This window comes from Mesocricetus auratus, unplaced genomic scaffold, assembly GCF_017639785.1.
Source record: "Mesocricetus auratus isolate SY011 unplaced genomic scaffold, BCM_Maur_2.0 Super-Scaffold_15014, whole genome shotgun sequence".
NCBI classification, from domain to species: domain Eukaryota; kingdom Metazoa; phylum Chordata; class Mammalia; order Rodentia; family Cricetidae; genus Mesocricetus; species Mesocricetus auratus.
In genome coordinates, this window is record NW_024429186.1 from 35,302,769 (window position 1) to 35,319,956 (window position 17,188).

Consider the following 17,188-nt stretch of genomic DNA (forward strand, 5'->3'; position numbering starts at 1 on the left):
TCCTGGCAGTGGAAGTTCCAGAGGACGCCTGCCAGCTCTAGGAGGGTGAATCCCAGCCAGTGGAAGTGAGTTGGCCATCTTGGAATTGGGATTCAGGAATCAGCCCAGAGGCATAAGATTCCCTTGTGGTGAAGGATGTTTCCCAAGAATCTGCTATGGGCTGGGCTCTATATTAAAACAGGGAGAGAGATTAATGATGGCATTGTTGTTTATAATTAGCTAATTGTAAATCATGCTGACTTTGTACTCCCTATGCAGCATTTTGTATGTATTATCACATGCAATCCTCATGGAGATTCTGTGAGAATGGGATTATGATAAACCCAATTTTCTTAAATGAGACATGCACCTGGTAAGCTTGGGGGTCTGAAATGGCAGCTTATAAAGGCTGTGTAGGGTCAACATGGGGCCAGCAGAGGAAAGCTCATGGAACAGGGATTTTTCACCCCATGGCTTCTCCTTGGCTCAGCGGAAGCTTGTGGAGGAGTCTGGGGTTTTGGGAACTCCATGAAGGATTAGGATTAAAACCAGCAAGAAGGTCTCTGCAATCTGGTGACTGCTCCAACTTTGAAGGATTTTTTTTTGGTGAAATGGTAAAATTTTAGTTCTGTTGAGCTAGATAAACTATCTTAATAGTCTTATCAAGATAAAATGTACTGTTGGATGTGGTGGTGTACTCCCTTAATTCTAGCACTTGGAAGGCAGAAGAAAGCAGATCTCTGTGAGTTCAAGAGCCTGGTCTACAAAACAAATTCCAGGCCAGCAGGAACTACATAGTGAAACTCTGTTTCAAAAACAACAACAACCACAAGAATAGAATACACCCATTTAATGCACACATTTCAATAGCTAATAATATATTTGCCCAGTTGTGTATCCATCTACACAATCAATTGTAGGACATTTTTATTACCTCAACAAAACCCCTCACAGCCCTCAGATACAAGTCCTGTGCCTTCCATCCCCTTAATTCTGTCATAGAAGAAATTACTAAAATTTTTTTGTCTCTGTCTTTTGCCTATTCTGGAAATTTCATGTAAGTTGGACATCATGTAATATGGGGTATATTGTGACCAGGTCCTTTCTGTAGTTGAACTTTCTTTGGACTGCTAGCACCCAAATAATGGCATGGAGATTCACTATTAATAATTAGTATCAATTATCAATAATCGATATATTTATTAACAATTATTATAACGAGTAAGAATTAATTATGAAAGCTTGGTCTTAGCTTGGTTTGTTTCTAGCTAGCTTTTAAAACTCAAATTAACCCATTTATATTAATCTACATTCTGCCACATGGCTCAATACCTCTGCTCAGTACTATGCATCTCACTTGCTCTGTATCTGGCTGGTAAATCCTACCTCTCTTCCTCCCAGAGTTCCATCTCTGCCCAGAAGTCCCACCTATCCTCTCCTGACTAGTTATTGGCTTGTTACTAAACCAATCAGAAGGTGGCTTGGCAGAGACACGTCTTTACAGTGTACAAAAAAATTATCTCACAACACCATTCATTCAGCATCTTGTCAAGTTCATTCTGTAGCATGTCAGTACTTCATTTCTTTTTACTCTCTTTGTCATGTGTGACTTGACATTTATTGATCACTGATAAGTTTATGGGCACTTGGTTTATTTTCATATTTTGGTCCCTATAAATAACATTGCTATGGTCATTTGTGTATAGATTTTTATGTGGACATATGCATTTAGGCATCTTGGATATGAGCTTTGGGAGGAACTTCTGGGTGTTACAGTTTCCCTGATACGGTGGTTTGAACAAAAATGGTCTCATAGATTAAAATGTTTGGTCCCCAGTGAGATTCTTTAAGAAGGATTGGGAGCTGTGGCCTTGTTGGGGGTGGTCTTTCAAAATCCTAAACCAGGCCCATTCTTCCTCTGCCTGCACCTTTCAGATCAGGAGCTGCTGTCCCAGCTCCATGACTGCCTGCCTGTTTCCACACTCCCTGCCATGATGGTCATGGACTGGCCCTGTGGAGCTGTAAGCAAGACCCAAATGAAATACTTTATTTTAGAAGCTGTCTTGGCCAAGGTGCCTCCTCACAGCAATAGAACAGTGACTGAGACATATGGGAAATGCCCCCCACAGGCTCCCGTTTTTGAACACTTGGCCACCAGTGAGTTGTGCTGGAAGAATTCAGGATCACAGGTCTTGGCTGATCCTCTGGCTGTATTCAGAGAGCACACTGGTAGGCAGTCACTTGAGGGACTTAACCAGGCACTACTTCAGTGTCTACTGTAATTGCTCAGCCCCTGGGCCTACAGATGTAACAGACTTTACCTCTGTAAAGTAGTGACTTTATTTAAGCCCAGGCTTGAGGAACTGGGGGGAAGACTTGATGGATACCTTGTAACTGTCACACATCTTTTGGGGGTATGGTGGTTTGAAAGGAAAATGGCCCCCATAAGCTAATAAGGAATGGCACTGTTGAGAGGCGTGGCCTTGTTGAAGTAGGGATGGCCTTTTTGGAGAAAATGTGTCACCTGGGGGGAGGGTTATAAGGTTTCAGAAGCTCAAGTCAGGCCTAGTGTCTCTTTTCCTGCAGCTTGTGAATCCAGATGTAGAAACTCTCAACTACTTCTCCAGCACCATGTCTGCCTGCACCCTGGCAAGCTTTCTGTCATGATGATAATGGACTAAATCTCTGAAACTGCAATCACCAGTGAAATAGTTTCACTTATAAGAGTTGCTGTGGTCATGGTGTCTCTCCATAGCAATGGAAATCCTAACTAAGTAAGGCAGGGAACTTATACAAAGGGTTGGATGTGGAGCCTAGCTGGTAGGTACAGAGCCATAGAGGTGGGCTTTGAGGGTATGGGTTGGTTTAGCTGCCTGCTCTCTGATCTGCCAACATGGAATAATGCACTCCAAAAACTCCTGGTGCCACAGACGGAAGCCAGTCCCACCGCTGAGTCTTTCTTGTCATGATGGACTGACTGTACCCTCTAAACTAGAGATGAAAAAGAAGCCTTTCTCCCCTCAAGTTGCTTCTGACAGGTATTTGATCACACTGATAAGAAAAGCAAATGGATGCAGCTGGTCATATGGTAAATCTGTTTGCTGCAGTACCTTTTGTTGGCCATCTGAAGACACAACCCAAAGGGCACGAAGTGGTGGCTCATTGCGGTTTTCATATGCATTCTGCTAATGTTATTGATTATCTGCTAATGCCGGTATTGACATTTGCCTATTTTCTTTGGAGTACCTTGTATTCAGATCCCTTATCCCTTTTTAGATCAGGTTGTTTTTCACTGCCAAGTTGTAATAGTTCTTTATATATTCTGGATACAGTTTTCTTTGTTAGACACACTAATTTTAGAATCCCCCCACTTCTGTGGGCTGTCATTTCTGGAAAGTGTCCCGTGTAGCACATTTTCAGGGATGTTTGGTTTGTCATTTTGTTTGTTTGTTTGTTGCTTGTGTTTTAGAGCCATTACCTAACCCTAGTCACAAAGGATTTTATTTTTGGTTGTGAGCCTATCCCTCCAGCCCCACAAAGGATTTTATAGTGCTGGCACTTACATTCAAGACTGCAGTCCATGTTGAGTGGATTTCTGTTTGTAGTGTGAGGCAGATGGTCTAATATCATTACCTGTCACAGGGTATCTTGTCAACTCAGCACAATTTGTTGAAAAGACATTTTTTTTTTCTTCACTTGGTACCCTTGTAGAAAATCAATTTACTGTGAATGTCAGGGCTTATTTTTGGACTCTCATTCTATTCTGTTGATCTATTGTCCCTCTTTATGTTAGCATTGCATTGTCTTCATCATTACAGCTCTGTGGTAAGTTTTGAAGGCAGGAGATGTTCATCCTTTATTTCTTTTAGCAATACATAGTTGATTTAAGACTGGATGTGTGTGTGGGGGGCATGTGTGCAGGTGTCTTCAGAGGCCGGAAGAAGGCATTGGGTATCCTGGAACTGAAGTCATAGGATGTTGTGAACCATCTAATGTGTGTGCTGGGAACCACACTTGGATTCCCAGGAAAAGCAGGGAGTGTTCTTAACCATTGAGTCATCTCTCCATCCCTGCTCTTTTTTTGTGTGTGTGTTTATTTTTAGATTTGTTGTTCTAGATTCTTTGACTCTGTTTATGAAATTTAGGATCATTTTGTCAATAATAGAAACAGTGTTGAATCTCCAGATCAGACTGGAAATACTGGCATCTGACAAAACCAAGTCTTCTGCTTCACTGACATGAGATATGCTTCCACTTGTCTAAGCATCTTCTGTCTTCTTCCAGCAATGTTAGACAGTATCTGGAGTGTTAATTCTGTACTCCTTTTGTGCAATTCATTTTGAATATTTTTGTTTCTATTAATAGACTCTGTTAATAAAGATTGTTTTCCCTGTTTCTTTTCAATCTTGGACTACTAGAAATAAGGTGGTCCACATTATGTTTCTAATGCACAGTACCACTCTGGATGGAATAAAGAAGCTGAGATGTGAGAACTAGCAACGTCGGGATCTATCCAAGGTGCTTATGAACTCATGTTTGGGAGCTATGGTGTATGAAACCTGTTAGAGGATTTCCTTCTCAGGGAAATGATGTGGAAGTCCTGTGTCAATAAAGCACTGCTGGCCAATAGGAATCTAGATAGGTGGGACTAGGAGTCCAGGAGGACTCTGGGAAGGAGAAACACAGAGAGTCAAGATGTAACGCCATGGGGTAGGAAGCCCGGAACTATTCTCTGGTAAGAGAAATACTTAGATTAACAATTATGGGGTAATTACTTAAGTCAGAGCTAGCCAGTAAGAAACAAGCAAGGCTAACAGCTTCATAATTAATACAGCCTCCTATATGTTTATTTGGGACTGATGCGGCTCTAGAACCAGGCTGGTGGGAAGGCTTCTCTCAAGGAAAAGGCTTCTCTTTACAGGGAAATCATGTATTTAAAAACTTTGTGTGGTGATGTCTGTGTACATGTTCATGTGTACGCATATGTGTACATGTGCATGTAGAGTCCAGAGGTCAACATAGGTGTCCTTTAACACTCTTATTTTCTGAGATAGGCTTTCTCACTGAACCTGGGCTGAACTGTAGACTGGGGAAAGAAAACAGCCAGACTTTCTGGGGCCTGTTGGATACTAGTTCAGAATTGATGCTGATTTTAAGAGATCCCAAGAAACATGTGGCCCTCAAGTTAAAATATGGGCTTATGGAGGCCAGGTAATTAATGGAGTATTGGCTGAAGTCTGACTCACAGTAGGTCCAGTAGGTCAGACCTCATCCTGTGTCATTTCCCCACTTCCAGGATGTATAATTGGGACAGATATACTTAGAAATTGGCATAATTCTCACATTGATTCCTTGACTTGTGGAATGAGGGCTAATACAGTTGGATAGGTTAACTGGAAGACTTTAGAGTTGCTGTGGTCCTGGTGTCTCATCACAACAACTCTTATGAAGAAAAACATTCAGCTAGAACTTGCTTATAGTTCAGAGGTTTAGTCCATCACCATTATCATCATGGCCAGAAGCAAGGCAGCATGCAGGCAGACATAGTACTGGAGAGGTAGGTGAGAGTTCTACATCTGGATTCACAGGCAGCAGGAAGAGAGAGTGAGCCACTGGGCATGGCTTGAGCTTTTGAAACCTCAAAGTCCACTCCCAGTGACACAGTTTCTCCAACAAGGCCACACCTCCTAATAGTTCCGCTCCCTATGAGCCTATGGGAGGTGGGGTGGGGTGGGGCTTTTCATTCAAACAATCACAGTCACTGATTTAGTTAGACTGACTGACCAGTAAGCCCCAGGGATCCTCTTGTCTCTACCTCCACCTGCTGGGATTATAGAGGTGCACCACAGTGAGGCTGAGGATTTGAACTCAGGTCCTTGAACTCAGTCAGCAGTGTTGCTGGCTGAACTATCTTCCCAGATGTGGAAGGCACTAATCTTATATTCAAACTGAACACAAAACAGCTGCTTGAGGGACCTGATCAGATGAAACTGTAGATTCTTCTGTGTGATTTATTTCTTAGCCGTTGGGCCTAAAAAGGTAGCAAAGCATTAACATGAAACCATTACTTGATTCCAGGCGAGAGAAACCAGGAGAAAGGCAGAACCACAGAGAACTCTCTGATATCTCTTCAGTGTTATAGCCAGGAGAGGAGAAATGGGATTGTCACTAGGCCTGTTCTGAATTTCATACATCTCTCCTTTATCATCCAGGCTGTCCCCAGGAAAATATCCCTGCTCCCTCGGGCTTGGTATAGATGTTCCTTTCTATGTGTGCCCCAGTCTTTGGTGACACTCCCTATGTGGAACTGCTACTGCTTATTTCCCCTCTTGCCAATGTTCTGAGAGTCTTGCTAACCACTGGACCTTCTGAAGAGCACATGGGGACAAATACCAAGTGGAGGCATAAGCAAGTGAGCACAGCGTCTCACTTCAGAACGAAACAATTCACAACATTAAAATACACGTTTCCGTTTAGGGGAAAGAATATTGCTTGTTGTCAGGAAGCTGGCCTGAGTTCTACTCCTGAATGGACTACCTACAAGCTTCGTGACCTGGGATAGGTCATCACACTGGATCTGACCAGTTGCCTGTAAAAGAGGGTACAGCGATTTCACTTCCTGCTCCCTTTCACACCTAACATTCTCTGAGACTTTGGAGACAGGCCAGCATAGGTCTCCTTCCTGAGAAGCTATTCAACAGCTGCTAATTCCCAACCTTCCTCAGAGGCTCAGAGGCTCCCCCTCCTTCCCCTCTTCTATGTCTTAGCAAATATTAATAGCCAAAGGCATTGCTGCATGCAGTTTTTAATAGAATCCAATTTCAGCCCATTTAGAGTGGGACTTTTCATGCTGACTTGGTAATTTGAACTATACCATGCCCGATGGACAGAGTACATTTGCCTGGGCCTCCAACACCTGTCCTGGGCTGCCTGGTACTGGCTACATAGGGAGGGACATTTTAATCAAAGCAGCTGCACCATCAGTAAGTAGTTCCACTGCACAATGGTCACAAGATGAGGAATACCAAGGGCACCGGAAGGAGAGTGGGCAATTTCTCTTCCGTTTCCTAATAGTTGCTTCCTCCTTGCCGCATGGTGGCTGCTTGCCCTCTTGGGTGGATTGTTGGGGAGAAAACTGTGTTGCTCTTTGAATATGGGTTCTGAAAGGTATCAGTGTGTTTCCCAACTGTTCCTGTGGAGACAGCAAGAAGCAGTCACATGGAGCTTGCTCAGTTTCCCACCATCCCTCCCAAGAACTTGTCCTGTTTGACCAGACTTACACAAGGGCTTTTCGAGTGCTGAGTGTAAGACTAGGGAGGGCAGGCATAGAGGTATCGTTATACTGTAAATGAGGAAAATTGAGGCTGAAGAGGGTAGGAAAGGAAACGATTGTTTATTCTGTGCTCACTCTGTTGCAGACACTAGCCGGGAGGCAGTTATTTCTTAATCCTCATAACACCCTCCTATGCAGGTTAGGAAAATGGGAGTCAGAAAGTTAAGTAACTATCTATAATAAAGCTTCACCTGTCCGCTGTAAGACATCATCACATGGTTTGAAGTGATGGAACCAATGGAATGAGTCTGCTGGTCTCTATCAGTGCTGTCCCCGCAATGTGCCTGGTTATCAGAACTTTCTAAACACTCTTATGTCTTGGGCACTAACCCTGTAAGTCTGATTCATCAGGTCTGAGGTTGAACCTGGGAGCATGAACTTTCAAAAAGCTCAAGTGATTATGGTGTTTGAGAAAGCAAGGGCCGGAGCATGTGGCTTCCCTGCCAATGCAAGTCTTACAGGAAGATCTCATTTCTCAGGAGCACAGATCTAGTCTACCCTGCATTATACCACAAGCAATATCTGCTGCCAAATCCACTGTTCATTCATCGCAGGGCCTGTGCTCGGCAGCTTCCCAACACCTACAATGTCAGACATTCTGACTGCAAGGAAACCTGAGCACCTGCTTTGGATAACAAACACCCAGGCAAGGGGACAGGTAAATGTAAAGAGGACATTCTGACCAGGTGTGGTAGACACTGGGTGGAGGTGGGAGGCTTTGCTTTAGGAACACAGACTAAGATTTGGAGAGTGACCCTGGGTCAGAGCTCAAAAGAGTTGCAAGGCAAAGATGGGGTGACATGAGAGGAATGCCCAACAAGACACAGGGGCCAGTGTGGACAAGTCCCCCAGCCCCAGCTCTGTGGCTCAGGACTACATGGCTAAGGAATGGAGGATACTTTTAGAGGGTCAGAGGTGAGCCTGCTAAAGTTAGAGCGAGACTGTGCAGGAGAGACCTGGAGTGTTATGTGAAGGGGTTTGGTTTTTATCTCAGGAGCGACGAGAAGTGACGAGGCATCTTGAAGTTGTGGAAGCTCCTGCTTGCATTGCCTCCTGGACACGAGGGTCTGAGGACACGAGGGCAGGGAGAGGCTAGCAACATAGGACAGATCGATTGCAGAATCAGGAATTTATGTATGTCAAAAAGCACCGTAAATGAAAGCCAAGCACTTGGGAAGCAGATCAACAGCATTTCTTCACAAAAATAATATTCTTAAAGTTACAAACAGATAATAAACATTAAAGATAAACATACCAATATCAAATAAATAGAGAAATTCACAAGGAAAGAAATACAAATGATCAAGAAGCATATGAAAATGTTATTCACTGATAATCAAAGAAAGTTAAAGCAATCAGTTGAAATACCATCGACATACTGTCATTTGCCTATAAAGTTGGCAAAGATGTGATTAGTGTTAATACATAGTTCTTGTTCAGGCCCAGAGAGCGGGGCACTCTGGGGGCTGCAGACAGGACAGTGTTTTGGTACAAACTTCCTACAGGGCATTGGCAACATGTATCAAAAGCCTTGAAAATAGCCAAGCAATTTCCTTCTTGGATTTTATCCTAAAGAACTCATCATAGACATGTGCGAAATTTAGGGACAAGAATGTCAGATACAACGTTATTTACAATAAAGACTGGGACCAAGTGGAAACATCCGTATCTGTGGATAGGTTGCAAAGTAAAGATCCACCCATATAGTGAAGATGCTAGTGTACAGATCCAAAAGACATGCCAAAATGCCCATGACGTGTTACATAAAGCAACAGAGAAAAAGTACCTGATATGCTACTACTTGTGAGTAATAAAAGAACATATATATATATACATATCTTTGAAAAACTGTGTATCTCAGTAGGGTATACAAGAAACCAGAAGGAAACTAGCTGTGATCAGACAAGGGAAAAAGAATTACTTCCAACTGCAGAGTTTGTGTACTATTTGAACTTTATATATCTGTGCACATATTGCATATTCTAAAATATAAATACACATTTGAAAAGTAAGTTATTAAAGAGTATATACAGCATGACCCAGTTTTCCTCATTAAAAAACAAACAAAAACTGGTGAGAGCATGTGTACACATTTATACCAAGGAGAATGAACCATGTGCCAAAAGGATAAAAATGTGGTTGTGTGATGGATTGGATTTCATCCTTAACTTTCCTTAAACGTTTTACAATACATACGGGAGGGTTTTGTAACACAACAAAAAGTATCAGTTTTATGTCAAAGGGTCTCTCACGAAAGTCCAGGCAGATGACAGTGTCATTCAGATTCATGATGAGTGCTGTTTACACAGTTCAACAATGACACCCACCAAGTCTGTAATTAGAGTACAGTCCTTGATTTTAGGAGATGTGGAAAAAAGAAGAGTAAACAGCCCTCTGAAGACTATACTGACAAATTCACAGCAAATTCAGCCCTGCCACCCCTAAGTGTTGACTAATACCCCAGGCAGCTTCTATTGGGGGGCATCACTTAAGTCTGGGTCACAGTGAATGGAGTTCCCAGGAGCATATGTGTTAGAGTCACTGGATAAGACAATGTCTATACACTTGTCCTCACCTCGTTGTGCCTTGCAAGCATTTTCTTTTGGGGGAGGACAATGATTTTACCCCTATGAGTATAACCCTCACCCAATGCATTCATTCAACCAAGCCTTTTCTCTTGCCCCTTTGTTGAGAATATGTACCTAAATCATTACTAATACTTTGAAGAACAAAGGGGGAGCCTGCCAGCTTGAACTCATTCTGTAGACTACCTATGCCTCATTTTCATCCTTCACATTCTAATAGTTTGTCAACTTATAAACTCTGAACTTGGGGATGGCGTTGGTGGTTAAGGGGATGGACACAGGCATATGCCAGGACTGAGAAGAGTTTTGGGTTGGGTCATGTGAAGTCATTTTGGAGGAGGAAGACAGGATACGGTCAAAGTCAGGGACAGAAGCAGGGAATGTGGTACCTGGGATGGCTTTTTCCTTTTCTTCTTCTCCAGAGCCCCCGTGGATCTCTGGATATTTCTAGCACCTTCCCGCAGCCCCCAGTGAAAGTGTTTGGGGAAGCTGTGTGGATAAAACCTATGCTGTTGGCTTCTGGGTCTCTCAGCAGTGACTGGGTCTTGCAGTGACAGAGCCACTACGTAAACAAGTAACCCATAATTAACTTCCTGTTTCTCTTCAGTCTTTGCCTATGATTGTGACTCTTTCCCACTGCTGGCCGTACAGTGAGGAATGCCAGGTGGGTTGTCCAGATTTATGCTGTCCCATCAGCAAATAGAATGACCAGCACACAGATGTTACTGCTGGCTCTCAGTTGTCTTCTCCTGGCTGGTCATTGCTCAGGCCACTAGGGCTTCTGACTTCTGGTCTCTTTCTATCTTGTGTATGTAAATATAAGGCAGGCAGGGCACTGATGTGGTGAACATTTTCCAACTTAATGCATTTTTTTTCTGCTCAAATAGTTGTTACGGAGCGGCAACTAAGCATAGGATAGTTAGTAGCCAGAGCTCTGGAGTCAGACAGATCTGGTTCAATCCTAGCCATGTCCTGTAAGGCTATGTAACCTCAGGAAAGTCAATTTTTCTGACTTTCTGTTTTCTTCTCCATCACCTGGGAATAATAGCTCACAGAGTGATTATATGAAAGAAATGAGATTGTCCATGTAAAGATGTAAAGATCTGAAGATAGAGCATTTAATAAATTCTAACTATTAACATTATTGCATCTGTATATATTTTAATTTTATATAACAAGGTCTCACTAAGTCACACGGAAAATACATGAAAGTGCCTTGAAAATGTTTAAGCATCCTACATATTAGTGGTGTCATTGGTAATAATCTCATATGGATTTCTCAACGTTTCTATCTCCGTGAAGACTGGGACTACATCCTATATTGCACTATGGTGGGGGAACTGTAATCCCCCAGGAGGTGTTTCAACATGGCATAGCATAAAAAGCATACAGGCCAGGAGACCAGGCTGGGATCCAATTAGTTTAAGGCAGGAGAGTCAGTCTGCAGTCGAAATTTATCCATTCAACAAAAGTTTGTTATGTGTTAGATACCAGGTGCAGGTAATTTTGTCAAAAAAGGGGGTCTGAACAAATTCTCACAAATCCAAGTCCTGGAGCAGTCTCCACAATCCCAGCCTACCCCAAAAGCACAAAGGCTGTGGCCAACATGTGCTTAGTTTTGGGCTAATGGTCACTGGCTTTAGGGGAAGCTAGAGGCCACTCTGCCCTAGGGACAGGAAGGGAAGAGGCGTGAGGGAGTGGACTGTGTTCAATAGAAATGACAGGAACTGATGCCTGTGAACTAGGTTTTATTTATACTAATTAGTCCAGTCCCTCAGCTCACCCAAGCCTCTTTCTTTCCCTCCTCTGTCACCTACACCGTCTGCTCTGCCCCCACCATTTGGCCCATTTCACCCTGCCCTTCTGCTGTCACAGCTGTGTGCTGGCTGGGAGGCGGGGGAATGGTATGTGTGGTCACCAGAGGGCACTGAGAGTGGGTCTCAATGGTATGTGAACCCTGGCAAAGACCTGACCTCCCAATGGGAGAGAAGAATGTACAAGCCTAGACAAGTAAGGGGGTGTGGCAGGGGTGACCGGGCGGGTGGAAGGAAATTCACAGTCTTAGCACTGGGTCAAACAGTGCTTCCCCGTCCAGCAGTCCCAGATTTCTTTCAGTTTCCTCAAGATGCTCTGGTTCATCAAGAAGATGTACAGGGTCCAGACTGTCCGCTGCTCACACCTGCCAGACTCAGAAACACTGGCCCAAGTTAAAGCCACGGTGCCATCCCCACCCAGTCCGTGAGACTCTTCCCCAGTTGTCCCATTTGCTGGCCTGCTAGGGAAGAGGATAAGTCCATGTTTGGGCCTCCCAGCAAGGTCCAGGAGTGCCTCTCACCTTTTCACACTGGGAGTAGACAGAGTTGGGGAGCAACAGGAAGGAGGAGGAGTACAGGAAGAATGGAGAGAGAGGGAAGAGAGCCCACACGGGGACTCTCCACCAAGGGTGCCTGGAAGTCCCTAGTCGGGTATGGGTGTGGCTCGGCAGAGGCCTCTTCATTACATGGCTTCTTTCTCTCTTTGGGAACATCTGCTGAGCTTCATCTCCGTCAGCTGGATGTACCGAATCACATTGGTGTCTGTGGGGAGAGAGAACACTGCTCAGGGACTACTGGGCATGGATTATGGTGGTTATCTTCAAAGAAGGGGGCAAGAGCTGGGCCTAAAGCCTGGTGATAGACGAGATTCATCCAGCCAAGGTCCCTTGCTCTAAGTGGTAGCCAGATGCCAGACTTTTCCTCACTACTTCTTCCTCGCAAATGTGACCAGCCTATTATGGCCTGGCAGCAAGAAATGATCTCAGTGGTTCCTGTGTCAGCATGTTATCTGAGAGTTTGCTTGGCATTAACCCTCAAGCAAGCCACCAGCTTCTCTACCCTTGTGCCTCATTTGCAAGAAACAACGTTCAGTTTTAATGTATACTTTGTGTTTTTTTTTAAGTTAAAAAAATGCTGCTTACGGCCGAATGTAGTGGCACATGTCTGTAAATCCCAGCACCTGGGAGGTGAAAACGTGAGTTCAAGCTCATCCTTGACTACATATCCAGTTTGAGGCTAGCTTGGGCTACTTGAAACCCTATGTCAAAAACCTTAGCAAACAAAATGTTTGTAATGGAGGGTGTTGCCCAGGCTGGAATCAACTGATATTCTTGCCTCAGATTCCCAGGCACCTGGGACTACAGGTGTGATAAGGTTTTTTAGCCTGCATTGTCTCATCTAGTTCTTAATACAACTAAGGTATGTATCTTGACTGTCATTATGGCAAAAGGAAAATTTCTACCTGGAAAAATTAAGATGCTCAGGGAGCCAGACATTGTGGCACACCCTTTTAATACTATCACTTGGGAGGCAGAGACAGGCAGATCTCTGTGAGTTGGAAGCCAGTCCGGTCTACATAGTGAGCTTCAGGACAGTCAGGGCTATGTAGAGGGAGTTGTGGCAAATAAAATAAAATAAAATAAAATGAAATTAATGATCAAGGAAACACGTAGTGATTGGCATGTCTGTCCAAGCCTGATTCTCCTGGGAATCAGACCTTCTCATAGAGTTGCTGTGAGGGCCAGAGGAGGGAAGCCAGAAAAGTGCTTAACATAGCGATCAATGAGCATTAGATGAATGCATTGTTTTACTCAACTTAGGAGCTTATAACGACTTTGCTCCGTGCTTATTTTTTGTCTTTGTAAGCACAGCCACAGAAGCATTTTCTCCTAATTCCAGTCCTTACATTGAGAGGTGCATGGCTTGCTAGAATTGCTTAGTTCTGTACTTACCATGACATATGGACCACACTGCTGCCTGAGATGCCTACTTGTGGAAGTAAAAATGATACAGCATCATGCTTAAAAGCCCCAGGCATAGCTTCCTGTACCGGCATATAGCAGGTGCGCAAGGAAACTGCTGGAAGAGTTTGCTTTTAGTTCCAAACCTGCTTGTAATATAGTTGGCAGACCGCACTTTGTATACAGAAAACAAGCAAAGCATATGTAAAAAACAGAGAGGTAATCTTTAAAAAGACAAAGGAAGAATATGCTTGGGTGTTTGAAACTTGAGAAGTTCTTAAAGATAAGGATTGGAGGGAATCTTGCTATCTTAAGGAATCTGCCACATGAACAATAACAACAAGCCAAAGCCACCGCCTACAGTTCACCTTGTCTGAGAGGCTGTCTCACCACCTCTTCTAAAACAGCGTTCCCTTTACTCTGCTTTATTTCCCTCATAGCATTTACTACTGTTAAATAATGCATCATTGACTTGTCTGTGTGCTTCCTCCATTATAATGAGTGTTCCTTGTTGGGTGTGGTAGGCAAACACTTATAATTCCAGCACTCGTGAGGTGGAGGTAGGAGGATGGGGAGTTTGAGTACAGTTTGGTTGACACAGCAAGACCTTGTCTCAAAACAAACAAACAAACAAACAAACAACAACAAAACACCAAACCAAAACACAAACCCAAAGAAAACAAATAACTTCCCCTTGTGTTGTCCAGTCTGGTCTGAACTCCTAGGCTTACACAGTCTTCTTGCCACAGCTTCCTGGATGCTAGGACCCTGGGCACAGCAGCTGTCTTCTTTGCTCACTGCTAATGTACTCACCACAGAGAATAAGTAGTTCTTGACCCATTGCACTACCTCAGAAAATACTCAGGGGGTGAATAAATGATGGGAAAGCTAATACACACAATGTAAAGGAATGAGATCTGATTGGAGAAATTGGTGTCTGCTTCCTGGAAGATGCTGTGCTTAGCGTCAAAAGTTTCTGTTCACATCTGTCTTGTCAGCTGACTGTGGACTCATGGGAAAGGGGTGATACCTTCTCATCTACATAGTACAAATTGTGCTACATACTAAGAACTCTGTATCTATTTATTGAATGAGAGAAGAGACCTAGGTTTGAGTTGGGAAAGTCAAAACCCAATCCTATAGTGTATCTGAAGAGAAGAGATGCCCCGAGTCCCTGGGAACCAAACCCCCGGTGAAAGTGTGAACCATGTATTCTCCTCATTCCAGGTCTTACCTATGCCTGAGACCTTGTTTTCTATTATTGGGCCCACCTAGCTCTGCCAGTCACAGATGCCATCTTCTGCAATGAGCAGGCCCTTGGTATTGTCAGGGGTGTCTGTGATGAGAAAGCAGAGATAGTTGTCTCACCTGTTGGTTGTCGGGTCCTTGCTTCTTTTAGGTAGTAGAGAGCTTTGTCATAGTCCCCAAGATGATAGAAGGCCACACCAGACCTGTAAAGGGCCTTGAAGTTCTCTCCTTCCTTCTTCAGGACCTTGAGGCAATACTCCTTCACTCGCTCATAATTTACTAGCTCAGCCTGGAGCAGGCAGGCTGTGGAAGAAGGAAAAATAAAGAGAAAATGCCATCACCAAAACTGGTAGGCTCTGAATACCTTCTGCTAGTCTAGCTTGTGAACCACAGCCCCCACATGTGTCCCAGGATAGCTATGAGTGCAGCCCAACCCATTTGTAGATGACAACATTGTCATGCTACAGTGCTAGACACTCCTGCCTCATTCTTTCTGTGATTCAAGAATCAATGGTTACAGGACCAGTTTCATCACCAAGAAGACACATAACTAAACATGTTACATAGCCTTATATTATGGATCAAATTATATCTCCCTTAAAAGATACATGGGTACTATCAACTGTCAGTACCTGAGAACGTGACCTTATTTGGAGACAGGATCTCTGTAGAGGTAATCATGTTAATAGCAGGTCATTAGAGTTTGCTCAAATGATGTGACTGGTTTCCTTATAAAACGGAACAGACTATCCCTCACAGCCTTCCAAAGGAACCAACCTACTGACAACTTCATTTTGGACTCCTAGCCTCCAGACCCTACAGCAACACAACTGTGTGACCTGGGGCCATCTAGTCTGGGGGACTTTGTTACAGAAGCCCAAGAAAGAAGCTATCAAAGGCAATGGTAATAAGACTAGCTAGTACTTGTTTACTGCCTGCCTTATACTGGAGACATGTCTCACCATTTTATGTGCATTTATCTGATGTAACCCTCAGAATATCATGGTGTAGGTACTATTATTACTCCATTTTACAGATAAGGAAATTGAGCCTTTAAGAATGTAAGAATGTTCTTGAGAGTACAAAACATGCAAGAGGCAAGGATAGGTTTAAACTACTGGCTGGCTCCACGGCCTAGATTCTTTTTCATCAGGTTTTTGGGTGTGGGATACAAAATAAGGACCATAAAGTACGCAATACGTGGCTTGGCATTCAATGGGCATTCAAACAATGTTTGTCAACTTTACTATCACTCTGTCTAGCTTGTACCAGGGCAATGTGCCCTGACCTCTGTCAAGACAGGCCATTGTCTTTTTCCTTCCTTCTTACTCTTGTCTACAGTTCCTGAGAGGGAGAGCTTTCTGATGAGCTAGTGACCAGCTCATACAGGAAACGTTCTGGACATGGAGTCATAGGTGTTCCAGGCAAGAGGAAGCTAAGGGCGGTGGGTGCTAATTCTGCATTTGAATAAAGCATCTTCCCTTGAAGTATTTTCTCATTGGCCTGAGCCACAGGGCTGGGACAGAATGAAAATGTTCCTGGAGGAGATTGAACCATCTTGTGGCCCTGGGCACTTCCCTGGGTACCTGCTGAGACACTTCCACCATATTTAGTAAGCAGACTACCAAATAGGTTCATTGTGCACATTGGAAGGGCTGCAGATAGGGGAGGGTGGGAAGGTGCCTGCCTGCCTGTTTCAACAAATCAAACCAAAACAGAGACACTGGACCACCCATGGCCAGCCTAGGTAGGCAGCAGGAAGGGCTGCTGGATGATGTGTGGCTGTCTCCTAGTGTTCATATTAGAAGAGTTGTGACAACACAGGGTCTCACTATGTATTCCTGGGTGGCCTGGGACTCTCTTTGTAAACTAGGCTGGCCTCAAACACACAGAGGTCTACCTGCCTCTACCTCCTGGGTGTATTAGATACATGTGCTACCACACCCAGCTTTAATCTTAAGAGTTACAATTTCCCTTGTTTCTATCCCCCCAGTAATCTTCCTTAACACATTCTGAACACAGAACCCTCCTTTTGCATGCTAGCAGGTGAACCACACAAACTCTCAACCAGAGGATATGAGAACCAGGAAATGAATGAGAGCTAGAAACCAACCCACCAGGTTTTCCTAGCTGCTAGGCAGAAAGACAAAAGCTGCTCAGCAGGGGCAGCAGGCTCACCCTCAGGGTGACTGTTCAGCCAGTCACAGCTGTTGGTATACCAGAAGCTCTTAAGCCATGAGCTGATGTCACAGCCTCCCCTCCACCTTC

General features: G+C 43.9%; 1 protein-coding gene across 1 annotated transcript in view; it reads right to left on the minus strand.

Annotated features, from left to right (window-relative positions):
* Window positions 1–8,426: 8,426 nt before the first annotated feature.
* Window positions 8,427–17,188, minus strand: part of Ttc9 (tetratricopeptide repeat domain 9) — a 33,714-nt gene continuing 24,952 nt past the window's right edge. Inside the window, exons 2-3 of the mRNA XM_005072709.4 lie at window positions 15,041–15,223; window positions 8,427–12,473 (exon numbers count right to left, since the gene is read on the minus strand). Coding sequence (XP_005072766.1) covers window positions 12,394–12,473; window positions 15,041–15,223 — 263 coding nt within the window. The 3' untranslated portion in view covers window positions 8,427–12,393. The remainder of the gene's footprint in view (window positions 12,474–15,040; window positions 15,224–17,188) is intronic.